The sequence below is a fragment of the Poecile atricapillus genome, chromosome 24 (assembly GCF_030490865.1).
Source record: "Poecile atricapillus isolate bPoeAtr1 chromosome 24, bPoeAtr1.hap1, whole genome shotgun sequence".
Taxonomy (NCBI): Eukaryota; Metazoa; Chordata; class Aves; order Passeriformes; family Paridae; genus Poecile; species Poecile atricapillus.
Window position 1 is genome coordinate 4,287,428 of NC_081272.1, and position 13,373 is coordinate 4,300,800.

The 13,373-nt window shown below is 49.6% G+C and overlaps 2 protein-coding genes across 3 annotated transcripts in view; one reads left to right on the forward strand and one right to left on the reverse strand.

Moving 5' to 3' along the window:
- Positions 1-3,271: 3,271 nt before the first annotated feature.
- Positions 3,272-6,938, reverse strand: NCDN (neurochondrin). The gene is made up of 6 exons (XM_058856661.1): positions 6,729-6,938; positions 5,396-6,382; positions 5,030-5,256; positions 4,631-4,855; positions 4,283-4,425; positions 3,272-3,986 (listed from the first exon to the last, which is right to left on the reverse strand). The coding sequence occupies exons 1-6, from the start codon at positions 6,828-6,830 to the stop codon at positions 3,520-3,522; spliced, it is 2,151 nt and encodes a 716-aa protein (XP_058712644.1). The 5' UTR covers positions 6,831-6,938; the 3' UTR covers positions 3,272-3,519.
- Positions 6,939-7,033: 95 nt separating this feature from the next.
- The window catches only part of KIAA0319L (KIAA0319 like), a 29,888-nt gene continuing 23,548 nt past the window's right edge, over positions 7,034-13,373 (forward strand). Inside the window, exons 1-3 of one of the 2 annotated variants that reach the window (XM_058856254.1) lie at positions 7,034-7,363; positions 8,328-8,548; positions 12,399-13,051. In XM_058856254.1, coding sequence (XP_058712237.1) covers positions 7,353-7,363; positions 8,328-8,548; positions 12,399-13,051 — 885 coding nt within the window. In that variant the 5' untranslated portion in view covers positions 7,034-7,352. The remainder of the gene's footprint in view (positions 7,364-8,327; positions 8,549-12,398; positions 13,052-13,373) is intronic. The other variant, XM_058856255.1, reaches the window with a different exon arrangement.

Below are 13,373 nucleotides of genomic sequence, written 5' to 3' on the forward strand. Positions count from 1 at the left end.
GATGGCATTTAATGGTAGGAGGAGGGATATGCAGAGGTATAGAGGATTGATCCATTCAAATCTCTTCATCCCCCTCAAATGCTCTTCAAGGACGCTGCTCCTGGAAGTTCTGTATTTATTTTCCACCAGATCCATTTCATTTGCTAGGAAAAATTGGATTTGACATGCTGTATTTTGCAGTTATGTTCCAGTTCATTCTTAATATCCCTTGCTCATCTAGTCCGTATAATGTTGAGTCTTTATTCATCTGAAAGAGGTGAAACTGTGCAAAATCCAGACGGGAAGGGTTGTGAGTCAGCCTGCACAGGATGGCAGGCAAGCAGGAGGATGGTCCCTTGCAGCAGCTTGCAGGGAAGCTGTGTTTCCACCCAAAAATGAGGCAGAGCAGAGGAAACCTGCAACACTGACGGGGAAGGAAGAACAAAAGGAGCTGTCCCACTGCCCCTCAGCTGAGGTCGTGGGAACACATAAGGCTGGGGCAGTGGGCCAGGGCAGCCTGGAGCTGTGGGGCTGTAGGGCATGTCGCCCTCCCCAGCACAACACAGCACAGCAGAGCAGTGGTCAGGAAGTAGAAAAGGGACCTCACAAAAGACTCTGGTCATTGTGAAACTCCCATGAGCTACCACTCACTCTCACCACCACTGCTACATCTCACAGCAGGAGGGAGGAGGCTGCACTGGGTTTTGGTAGCACAGCAGCCAAATAACAACCTTATGAAATATTTAATTTTATTGCCAGTGCTTTTGGGGCGAGATGAATAAATGCCATAAGATAACATATACCATGGTCAGGTTTGCAATGGCATTATGACATTTAAGCTGTCAAAGAAAAACAGAATGTGGGTCTGCTCCTCTGGGGCCTTGTCCGTCTTGTCAGAGAACAGTGAACTAATCATCTTGCTCCTGGAGAACTTGTCCTGATGTTGGAAATGCAGTGGGAAATGAAGCACAGTTTGCTTTGGGTGTTGCTGGCTGCAATTCCACTCTGTGCTAGGATCTCAAACACGGCAGAGAGGGGACATAGATGACGCCACATCCACCTCTTTGGCACCAGATCATCAGTGCCCGCAGATGCCAACTGCTACGGGCAGAATCTGTGGTTGGGCTTGCAAAGCTCAGGGTGGTTGAGGACACCCTGCAGCCTTTGAAGCCTTGGCCAGGCTGCCGGAGCACCATCTCCCTCACGTGGGCTGAGGCAGACAGGCATGCTGGGGCCTGTGGACTCCCATGCATGGAGCCAACAGAGATGCCCACGTGGCAGGAGGCTTCCAACAGCTCCCGTGCCCTCTCTACCTGAATGTGCAGAGCTCACTGCTGTTAGCACTCAGTCGCAGGGAGGCAAAACAGTCTTTTTGGGGGGTGCTCTGTCCAAGAATATTTGTAAAGTGCCCTGGGACAAGAGAGCAGTGATACTGCTCAGGGAGCTCTGCCACCTTCACAGGCATTCAGCCTAGTAACATCCCAGAACAAGGTGGGTGTCTCACCCCTTCCACTATCAGCTCAGGAGCAGTGAGGAACTCATAAGGAGCATGTTTTGTTTCATGCAAAGAAATAAGTACATGGCAAGACATCAGGGTCTCTGGGATGGTCCTGCTCACACCTGAGGGGACTTTACACTGAAGAGTGTGAGAATGAGGTGCAGATGCTCCTCTCCAGGCACCTGCTGGTGGCCAAACCCCACTCCCTAAGATGTGAGGAAGGATAAAACTGGAGGACTTCCTGGGCTCTTGGTTTGCTCCCAGGTAACCTCTCAGGGAATTATAGACCAGCAACCAAAGGTCCCTGGGTTAGGACTGTGCTAGTGCTGGAACTGTGGGCCCAGGCTGGATCTCCGGTCAGGTGTTGTGGGAGCTCCAACCACTGCCCACAGGAATGAACCACGGCCAAACCAGATTATCTGCCCACAGCAAGCCCAGCACCACACTGAGGATAGCAGAATATCCTCCTAGTGATACAGGTCATGTCTCTCATTAGCACGAATTAGTGGCTGTCATTAATGGGAAGCCCATACACCTGACCAGAGGCAAGAGAGTGTAGAGGACAGAGAACACTTGAAGATAAAGACTTTGAAGGTTTGGGTGTTTTTTCTGGCACTGCATTGTATTCCTAACTTTTCCTGCTGGTGTTTCCCTGCAGTGCAGGGATGTGTTCCTAGCAGGCTGAGGAGTCTCTCCCAGCCCAGCTCCGCAAAGGTCTGCTCTTTTCCAAGGCCAGGAGGCTAATTTGCCTGTTTGGCTCACACCGCTCTGCTGGGAGCACCTGCCTTTGTTCCAACTTGCACTGGCTGCTCAGGGCTGAGCTGAAAAGATCTAAAGATACTTTCCCTGAGCAACAGCCTCCTCTCCAGTTGTGGAAGGCACTTGCTCTAATAAAGCACTGAGCCAAAAACACAGTGTAAAGCAGGAATACACCCAGACCCAGCCCTCCTTTTGAGGCAGCTTCATGCTTGATTTTCACTTGATCAGATGATTCCACAGCCCCCTCCAACGAGTTCTGATCAACGCCTTGGGCTGGCAGCAGAGCAGTCCCGGCGAGGCAGCAGCTCCCAGAGAACTCCTTGGCTGACACCTGGTGGAAAAACGGGAGCAGGGAGTGCTGCTTGGATGAGCCTCAGTTTCAGCAGCCACCCTGTGCAGCTGCACTTTCTGGGAAATATCCTCAGGATAATGCGGTGCTGCTGGTGCTACAAGAGTTTACTCCACGGTACATGTGGCCCTTTTCTTCTGTAAAGCAAGATGTTCTTTGCTCTGCAGGGAATCAGCAAGGGGGAATTGACTCTTTTTGGCTTTCACATCCTAAACGGAACAGAGGAAGACTGAGCCCTTCACCTTGCAAGAGTGGAAAATTCTCCCTGTACATCTCATCCCAGCAGCAAGAGGGAGCAGATAGCAAATCCCATGGATGTACTTTGTGCAGGTGTTTTATGGGGCAATACAGGTAAAGCAAGTTGTTCTGGAAAGGTTTTCTAGGTGTCATCTTGGGATGATGGTACCAATGGTGGATATGAACTGGGGGATCATTTGGCAGCACAGCCTTTTCAAGTCACAAGGAGTTACTCCCAATCCTGTCAGTAAATAATAAAGCTTTTTCCATTCCTGCCTTTTTCAGGGTTCTGTGTATAGTGCCAAATTATTAACTAATATGTGCAGGACTCAGAGAAAGTAAGGTGAAAATCTGCAGGGCTTACTGCGACAAAACTATGACCATATTAATGAGAGAAGCAATGATCCTGTCAGGGCTCTGGGCAGAAAGAAATGTAAGCACTGAGGAGTTTGAGAAACAAACTGACAAAAAGTCTTTAATAACAAAACAGGCTGTATTTACAGAGAAATCCTCACAACAGGTCAAGCAAGGGCATGGTGAAATGTTCTGAGGCAGCAGCAGCTCTGTACACCAATGTGGGCACTGCTACATCATTCCAGTTTTATAAAGTTTGGTCATTTACATGGTTTTTTTTTGTGCCCATCTGGCAGCAAAGAGCACGGCAGGTGTTGAGTAGACCTTCTGCAGGTGTCTGGCTTCATTTCCCACCTAGAGTGCTTCTGGCTCCTCCCTGCTTGGCCAGACACTGTTCCAGAGCTGCCATTCCATACAGATTGGCCCACTCCATGCCATGGTGGGACAGGATCACATCCCTGCACTGCTCGCTGGCTCTGGCCAGCTCCACCAGCACGGCCTGGAAAGCAGTGACGAGCTCAGAATCCACAGAGGCTGGAGTGACGCAGGACAGCAACCGCGAGAGCCCTTGCAGCCAGTGCGCCTGGAGAGCAGCGTGCGGCAGCCAGGGGAAAAGCGGGATGCAGCCGGCCAAGGCCTGCATTCCCAGGAACCAGAGCTCACGGATGTCATCCCAGGCTCTCACATAGGCAGGTGACACGGCCACAGCCAGGCCATCGCTGCTGGGGTCTGCCTGGGCTGTGTGGGCCTGGGAGAGGAAGCGAACAGCAGCTCCAAAAAACTCCTTGGCAGGCTGTGTTCCCTGAAGGACTGGAAGAAAAAGGAAATGAATGTCACAATGCAGAGTTTGCTCACACAAAGACCCTGTGGTGGGGCTGTGTGGAGCAGGACAACATCTTCCAGCCCTAGAAATCTCTTCATCCCACCACATCAGCCTGCTGGATGTTTATTGTATTCCTTGCTCCTGAACATTTTTGGTTTATCACCTTTCCAATGACAAGCTGGACCAGTTTCCCTTCTATTTTCTTTCTCCAGCCCAACTTCCCAGCTCCTGGTCTCTGCCCATGCAGCACAACGTGGGCTTTGCCAATGAGAATTTCCTTTACCTGCTGACCCCACGAGGATCCTGGCCATCATCAGGCCCAGAGTCACAATGTTTGCTGCCAGAACCAGGTGATGTTTCTGGGGCAACAGAAGTGGAAGAGACTTCAGCAACACATCCATCAAGGAGGAAAAGGTTTTGTCATGCCTAGAGAGAAAATAAACTGGTTTTGACACGCCAGAACACCTGAGAATGTCAAGGTTAAACACAGCACCAAAACTGCAATGAAATTTGGGCTGAAAAAGAAACATCCCTTTTCAGCACAGTGTGTTAACCGATCCTCAAGCTTGATGCACAAGGCACCCTTTCTTCCCACTGCCAACCTCAGAGCCAGCTCCCACAGCTCTGTTACCTGACCAGGTCCGGAGCAGTCACAACCAGGTTAAGGAAAACCCCGCACATGGTCTGGAGACTCATTTCAGTGCTTGTCAGGGGTGCTGGAGCGGTGGACTCGGAGGTCAGAACCTCCCACTGCTGCAGGAAGTATTCACACAGCAGTGCTGGTGCCCCTTCAGAGATAAAGATGTCCCGGGGCCTGTCCTCTGCTGTCAAATGGCAAAAGCCAGGTAGCAGAAATCTGGAAGGGGAAAGAAACTGGGAGCATGAGGTAGAATGGGTCTAAGCCCTGCATTTACATCCATCTTGGGGGAGAAAGCCCCATGGAACTGGCACTGCAGGGAGAGTAAAAACAGAAATAATATTTGAGCAGGTTTGCGCTAATATGCAACAAACGTGTGTTTAAAATGCTCACCTCAGAGCATCCTGGGGGAAGGCAGAGCCCTCAGTGCAAACCAGCTCTGCCTGGGGAAGACTCACAGCTGGGCTACCCTCCTTGAAAAGCTTCCTGGCATAATCAACAAGGAAAGGCAAGAGCTCACAGATTTCCTGCTTGAGGGAGGATGTTTCTTCTGCCATCCAAGCTCCAAGGACTCGAACAGAAGCAAAGATGAAAGGATCTTGCAGCTCCTCCTGTTTAACCTGCATGAAGAAAGCAAAATGACACATTATTGTCACTGTACATCAACTACCACAGGCCTGGAAACCACAGTGGGCTAAGGGGCAGAGTTTGCTCCACACAAAAGCAACAACCTGCTCTTTGTTAAAAACCCCGCATTACCTGTCTCAAGTAGAATATTACAGCTCCAAAGGCCTCCTCCATAATCCTCATGAGCTGCATTTTCTGTACATTTTCTAGCAGAGGGTTCTCTTCCCTCAGGCATTCCTGGATCCCCATCTCCATAAGGGCATAGCAGGCTGTCACCACTTCTTTCTTTCCCTCCACTTCCGTGGGATCTGGCTCCTCCAGGGTCAGGCGGACCTCCACACAAGCCAAGTTCACTAGTAGGGCCAAGAATTTGCTGCCAGCACTCCCTGCTGGGATCCACTCAGCCCCACAGGCCTGCACAAGGCTGGCTGCAAGCTTCAGAGCGGGGTCCCGCTGCAACTGGCTGAGTTTGCTGCCTAAAACATCAGCCAGCCCTTTGTAAAGTCTGAAGAGGCACTCAGAGCCCTGCGAGTTCTCTGTGAGAGGAGGTGACAGGGGGATGAAGTGAAGCAGAATCTCACACAGCTCAAATTTGGTCATGTCTTCAGCCTTGAGGAAATCACTGGAGAGCTTGCTGAGCACTGCCAAGAGCTGTGGAGCATCCCTCTGCCAGCACTTGGCCTCTGCTATGGCCAACAGCCCCACAAGCAGTGTGAGGGCACGGTCAGAGCCATGGCCACCATTAAGGTAGGCCTGGCACAGGGCAGACACTGTCCCTTTGGTTACCAACTCCTTGGGGCCCCTGGCCGTGGCCAGGACACTGCTGAGGCACTGGTACACGTCATCGACCATGGATGTGCTGTCCGCATCACAGGAGGAAAGCAGGATGTCATTGAAGGTCGGGATTTTATTCAGGATCTGGGAGTGCCCAGCTAGCTCTGGGTCGGTGCAGAAACAGGCCAGCAGGGTGAGGCTGAGGGCACGGAAGGTGTGCGGGGGGCAGCCAGCTGGGGGCTGCCGGGAGGTCAGCAGGCGGGTCGGGAATGTGAATCCGATCGCGTCGAAGATCTGGCGCCGGGTCTTGGCATCCACCTCTCCGGCTCTGACTGCTTTGGTCACCTATGAGGCAAAATAGGAGTGAGTGTGAACATAGCAAAAGGATTTGGTACACGTACGGGATGGAACTGTTGCAAATCAGAAACTCAAATAACTTTAATTAGTGCAGAGAAGCAACCACTGACCTGGCACTTGGCCCAAGAGCTAATTCAGAGATTTACCACTTACTGACTCTCCGCACACCCAGGCCAAAGGGAGGGTTTTGTTTTGCTTTGCTGAAGGGAACCCTAAAGCAGCTTGCTCTGAGCTCCCAATTTCCACCCCCCCGCGTCCCCCGGGCACTCCCGTGTCCAGCATGGTCTTTGGCCTCCCCTTTGCTCTCTCCTGAGGAGATTCCGCGGTTCCTTACCAGGAGCAGCGCTGCGAACTGTTCGCTGTCGTTCCTCGCGTCTCTGAGCACACCGAGGCACCGCTTCAGTATGGCGTGCCTGTCCCCGGAGTCAGAGGCCATGGCTGGGAAGCGCGGCCGAAGAACTAGCGAGGAACACGGGCAGCCTCCCCTCAGCCCCTTCCCTCACGACTCCAGCCCCTTCCTTCATGGCGCCCCGCCTGCGGGCACGAGCCTCCTGCCCCCCCAGCCAATCCGCGCGCCGTCTCCGTGCCGCCGGCCAACCGCGCGCCGCCTTGTTGGGCGGTGCCCGAAGCCGCCGCCTCCGCGCGGAACTGTGGGCAAATCACCTGTGGCTGCGCGGCCTCCGCGCCCGCCCCGCCCGGTGCGACCGGGACCGGCGGGGAGCGAGCGGCGGGGACTCGCGGCTCCGTAGCCCTGGCACTGCCCATACGGCCGGACCCTGCCCTGGTGCCGGGAGGCGGCGGTTCAGCTTCCGGGTGAGTGTGCGCGGGCGCCGCCATGGCCGCGGGGCAGGAGGCCGCGGTGCCTCCGGGCCCGCCGCGCTGGAGCCCCGGCCGTGCCCGGCGCCCGGTGCCCGCCTGAGCTCGCCGAGGAGCCGCTGAGGAGCCGCCAAGCCTCGCCATGCGCCCTTGGTACGTACCCGCTGGCGGCACGCGGCGCTGCCGCCTCCCTCGGGGCCCGGGCCCGGCCGCGGGGGCTCCGGCCGGGCAGGTGCGGGAACCGGGGTTTGGGGTGGTGGAAACTTTCCTCAAGGACCTGTTGGCTGAGCGGGCACGGGTTTACATCTTCCCCCGTGAAGGTTTCCTCCCGTGTCTGTTCCTGCTCTGCTGCGGATGGTTGAGTGCAATTCCTCGAGGTGTAAAAAGCTCTGAGTGCTTGAGGTGTGCTGCTGGATCTGGCTGTAACAACATTTCTTGTAACAGCATTCCCTTTGGATTCTTCAGAATTGGCAGATCTAATGCCGTTGCTAAACGGCTAATGATGCTTTCATTGCTCCCTTAAAATAGATACTATTTATTTCATGTAAAATAATTAATGTTCTCCTACCGCATCACCTAGAGATAATTTACACTTAATTAGCATATGAAGCTATTAAATAACCTTTGGCATTAGGAAGGCAGAGAAGTTTGGTGATCCCTGACCTGTGGAGCAAAAAAAGGAGCAAACCAGGGCGTTAGCTCCCAGTTTCCCAGTGTTGCTGTGCTCTCGTTTCCCTGTTTCTGGCTGGCACCAGCCAGCACTGACGTGCCTGCGATGACATCGCTGGGCAGATGTGCAGGGGTTGTCAGTGCCTGTGTTATCCTCGTGCTGCTGCCCGGGTGTCCAATCTTCAGGCATATTTGAAACTGAAATTTCCTAAATACCTGTTTGGAATCCAGTGGATAGCTACTGTGATATCAGATGAAAAGTGGGGTCTGGAGGAGAAAACCACAAGGGAAAGGCCCTCTGCACTCAGCACTGAGAGCTGTGCCATTACAGATTCATTACAGACATTGATAGTTCCTTAGCAACAGCTGGACTAATCATAGCTGATAAGACATTTCTTTTCCTCCACAAATGCTCTGTTCACTCTGCACTCTCTCTGGATCTGTGCAGGAGCATTTCAATTGCCATGGGATGTTTTCTGTTTCATACCCTACGTGTTTCTAGAACCCTGCTGCTGCCCACAAAGGCCATGGAGAAGAGGTTGGAAGCCAAGCTCAGCATCAGTACCCAGTTCCTGTCACGATATTGCCTGGGAAAAGCTGCGAGGGAGCTGGGAATTCTGCAGCTGTTCTACCTGTGCATTTGCCTGTGTGCCTTGTGCTCCTCTGCAGGTGACTCTTCTGTTCTCTCTGGGGCTGTGTGTATGGATTTTTATGGTCTTTATCCCTCTTACTTGTTTAAAATACTCTGAGAGAAAAGTGAAATTATTTGCTGGTAGACAGGGTAGGGTTGTTTTTTTATTGTTTTCCTTTTTTAATTGATTTTTTTCAAACTAACAAACCAAAGCCGTTGTTTTTTTTAAAACCAAACAAAACACCACCCTTAGCAGTTACTAAATGAACTCTCAAAAGTGTAGCTTGTTTCTCCGAGAGAGCTTTTTCTGATCTTAATTTTTGACAAAAGGAATAAGTGATAATCTGGAAAATAATTTAATTTAAGGAAAGAAACTTGGAAAGGCAGGAATATTTTTTAGCCCTAAGATGTTTAATACTCTTCCCAAGAGCAGTGTGTCAGAAGTCTTTATTTGCCTACAGGCAATGGTTATGTTTGTTTTTATTATTTCCTGTTCAAACTTTAGCAACCAACCTCCTGATCAAGTAAGTAACCAAGCTAGTGGCTTGGATGGAAGTTTTCCTCTGATGGATTGTGTGATGTTTGGTTTGGGAAGGGGTTGGTTTGTTTTGTTTCCCCGTTATGTGGGGACATACCCCAGGCAGCTGCAGCGTTCCTCTTGTGTTACTGGACCTTCCTGGACAATTCCCAGTGGCAGACTTGATTAAGCTAATGAGAAGTGTGATCTTAATCAGCTAATTTAAGCCCTGGAAAGACATGTTTGTGTTCCTAGTACTAGCAAAGGGTTGAGTGTTTCCTTGTCATCTGGGCTTCCTGCATGCATTTCCTGGCTTTAGTAATTTCTTGGAAGTTCAGAGTTAGAGATCCTATGAGACTCCTAGAGGGTATTCTAGACAGTGTTGGTGTGTTTAAGGGCTGCTCTGCTTGGAAGAGTTAAAGCCAGGGCTCATAGAATTGTTAAGGTTGGAACAGTGCAGGTCTGAGATCATCAAGTCCAGTGGTAAAACGAGTGAAGAGTTCATTAAATTAAGGTTTTTGCTTGTGCAGAAATAAATATAATTATATGGACATAGTTACCCTGATGTGGACGTTTTTTCCATTGCAGACTTTTTGTTATTTTGGGCTTGTTTGTGTCACTCAGGCAGTGGAGTTCATGAAACTGAGAAGGAGTTATGGCTGCCTAGAAATGAGTGTGGTCATGTGAACTTACGCAAGGGGGACTGTGTTGACATAACTGACTGACGTGTGGCAGGTTTAAAAAGTCCACAGAGTCAAGTCTTTAATCATTAATCTGGTATCAGGCAGTATTAACTGCCTGGGCAAGTCTGTAAACCTGAAGTTATTAATAGAAGCTGTTCCTGTGTATTCCATTTGCCTGCTGCTCAGCAAAGCTGTGAGCTGCATCCCTGGGACAGGAACTTCTGAGTTCCTGGGAAAAGCAGTTTTCTCCACTGACGTGACAAAAACAGTATGGAAAAGTGACTAAGCACACCCACTGTGCAGGTGTCTTGTGACTCGTGTGGTGCTGAGCTTAGGAGGGAACTCATCTTCGGCAATGTTCCTGTTTTCTACAGGTGAAATGCATGTGTAGACTCCTTTTTCTCCCAAGGCACATAGAGTTATCTGAATGTTTGATGCCCACCAATGGCCATGGAGCTTGAAAATGAAAAGTGAAAATCAGTATGCTTCTGTGGAAAATTCACATCTGGAATGCTGGACTGGCATGCTGGGAGTTGCCTGTTCCCTTCTGTCATTCCTGAGACTTATCTGAGTTTTGAGCTGTCCATGTACAGTAATTCAGGAGAACATACTGGCTAATTTCAAATAAATATGTCCCAAGTGGCCATTAGCAGAGTTCTGGAAATGAAATGTAGCCAAAATACTATTCAAATCTTGTTTTAGCAGTGTGTTAAAAGAGAAGCAGAATGCTCTCCACATGGTAGTGTTGTGTCATCCAGGCTAAGTTGGGGCTCTGACATGCTGAGGAGATGTTTCTGGGGATCCAGGATTTATATTTGAGATGAATAAATATAATACTTGTGTTATGTAGTGATTCATCATAAGGGATAACTTCCCTGGGAACATTTTTCTCTTAAATTTCCCCATTCTGTGTGTGCCCCAGTTCTAAGCCTGGTACTAGAAACTGCTGCTGAATTTCATTGCTTCCATATCAAGCCTTAATTTGAGTGGTATGTGTGAGCCAGGCCTGACATATGAGGAGAGATGGATGAGCAGTGGTGGAGGAGGGAGAAGGATTTTAGGAATGTGGGAAGCAGCACATTTCCCTCATGCACAGGATATATTAGGGACATGATTCACCTTTAACAGAAAGGAAATTTTACAGCAAAATGTAAATCTGAGTGGATGAGATCCTGTTGAAATTCACAGGAATGGTGTAATTCTTCAATTTGTTATTGTTTCTCCAAGTCTGGAGAATGTGTATATGCATACACGTGGGTTTGGTGCGTACACACGTTCTGTATTCTGTTCTAATTCCAGCCCCAGCAGGTTGGTGCCAGGAGCTTGTCCCTGCCTGTGACTGTGACAATGGTGCCAGGGACTGGCTGTCCAGGCATTTCAGGTGTGATGAGGTTGGCTGTTGCCCTGGGCACACAGATTCCCTGTCTGCTCTCTCCAAGGAACTGCTGTGTGTTGATGAGGCGTGATGAGGTTTTTAAAGGTGCTGGTGTCAGCTTCTCTTGCTGTTGAACATTTGCAGAGCTTCTTTTACACATTTCATTGCTTGAGTGAAGAGCTTCTCCCCCTTCTGCACAGTGGTGGGTTCAGACACCCACAGGGAGCTCTGTCCTCCATGACTTGGTCACTGAACTTGAGTTCATTCTCGATCAGGATATTGTAATTTAAATTCAGGCTTTATTTTAGTGGAGAAAAATGTTTCCCATTTGTGTTGTCAAGAATTCCATTTTTGACAGGGGGGAAGCCAGATCTGGAGCATATTCTCCAGCTGCACAACTCCCATTCCAGCAGCACTGTTTGTAAAGTAATCTTCCAATGACCTATTATTGCTTGGATGCTGAACACAGCACAATTTAACAGTCCCATAGGTCACTAGGCTATTTTTAGGGAGTCCTTAATCTGCAGAGCTCTGAATTTTAGAAGCCTTTAATCCATTGATCCCTACAAGAACTCAAAATTTTCATACTAAGAAAGAAAGAATCCATATGCAAAGCAGTTGCTGCTTTACTGCAGAGCTGAGACCTGAAGTGACTTGACTCTTAACAGAAATTATGTCACATGTTTGAGGGTTTTTAATGAAAAAAACTATGGCAGGGTGGGTGGCAAGGCTTTGCCATGCAGAATCCTTTTCTAGAAGCTGTTAACAACTTCCCAAGTGGAGCAGATTTAGTCAGAGTAAGCAACTGATGTCAAATATCAGCATGAAAGAGTTAAGAATGCCTCTGTACTGTGCACCAAGCCAATGCCACTGTTAGCAGTGTTTTCCTTCTAGGCAGACTGTGGTCAGAGAGGCAAGGCTTTAACTGGTTAGAGTAAAGAACTGCACTTGGGATTTCAGGGTTCAATTTCTTGCTCTGAACTTGCTGTGTGACCTTGGTCCAGCTGCTCAGTGTGGGCATTATGGGCTCCTCTGAAACAGGAACATTTCTATCTTTACTTCTGCTTTTCCATCCCTGTTGGAAAGGGTGGTGGTGGCTTAGGTAGGAGGAGCAGATTGTTCCTTAAAATCTAGCGTAAGTACTGGATAGTGAAGCCAGGTAGAGATTCTGAGCAGTCAGATTTACTTTCCTATATGCGCTCTCCTGCCTTATTCCTGCGCCCCAAATTCACCTTGACAATAATGATAAGATCTATTATCCACTGCTTGAAAGGATTGAGAATTGTCTGTTTGTCTTCCCTCCTCATTCCCAGATGCAAACTGGAATGGATCTAAATGCGAGCTGGGGAAGATCCTGCTTGGCAGCCATTTGAGATCGTGGGCAGGTCACCATTTGCAGCTTCTGGAAGGGTTCCATACTCTGAGCTCCTGTCAGACCACTTGCTGCCAGCGCCCCACCTGTGATGCCTTTTGGTTCTTGGAAAATATGTGCATCCAGGTGAACTGCACCATGCCTGGCACGTGTCAGGCCAACAAGACTGGCTTTTCGGATTCTGTTTTGGTATTTTTAAAGAAATCAAAAAGCACAGAGCACTTGTTAAACTTCCATATGGAAGGTGATGTGAAGACTTGGAGTCACAAGTGGCTGGACTGGGACATCCCTGTCCAGAGGAAGAAAAGACTGCAGAGATCATTGCAGAAGTGGAGGTTGGCAGGTAACAGAGTGCAACTCCTGAGAAGGGATCTGGCAGAGAACTCCAGAAGCAGCCGAAGTGAAACAGAATTCTTGAAGGATCAGGTCCTGAGGCACTTAGTTACAGACAGAGCTGCTCCTGAGAAAGAAAATCAAAAGCAAGACTTGCTGAAAAATGGACAGAATCCAAGAGAACAGAACCCTAGAAGCCCACTCCCTCTTAAGAGCAATAACGTGAACAAGTCACAGGATGCCAATGGTGACTTGCCCCAGGTAAGTGGTTGCTGAGACTGGAGTGGGGCTGTCTGGGACAGCTGTTCCCCTCCACAGTCTGGCTTTAGGTAGATTTTGACTTGGAACTACCCAAGTGATGAAAACTACCAGTTTTCAGCCTCCTATCAATGAGGCATGGCCAGCAGTTTAGGGTTTCGTTTGGGTTTTGGGGTAGGATTTTCCTCCTCCTTTTCTTAGCTGGGATAAAATGTGTTAAAGTGGGAAGGTGAGGCAGGATGGAGTCTGTGATAATGCTTATCCTCTGTATAATCACAAAGTGTGCTTGCCAGATGAGAAGGAAAGGTGACATGTCAGTGGGAAT

Coding starts and splice junctions, on each gene's coding strand:
- NCDN (XM_058856661.1), bottom strand. CDS start 6,830: ATGGCCTCTGACTCCGGGGACAGGCACGCCATACTGAAGCGGTGCCTC. Junction 5,257..5,395: donor TAATATTCTACTTGAGACAG/GTAATGCGGGGT, acceptor TTCTTCATGCAG/GTTAAACAGGAGGAGCTGCA. Junction 4,856..5,029: donor TTCCCCCAGGATGCTCTGAG/GTGAGCATTTTA, acceptor TTCCCCTTCCAG/ATTTCTGCTACCTGGCTTTT.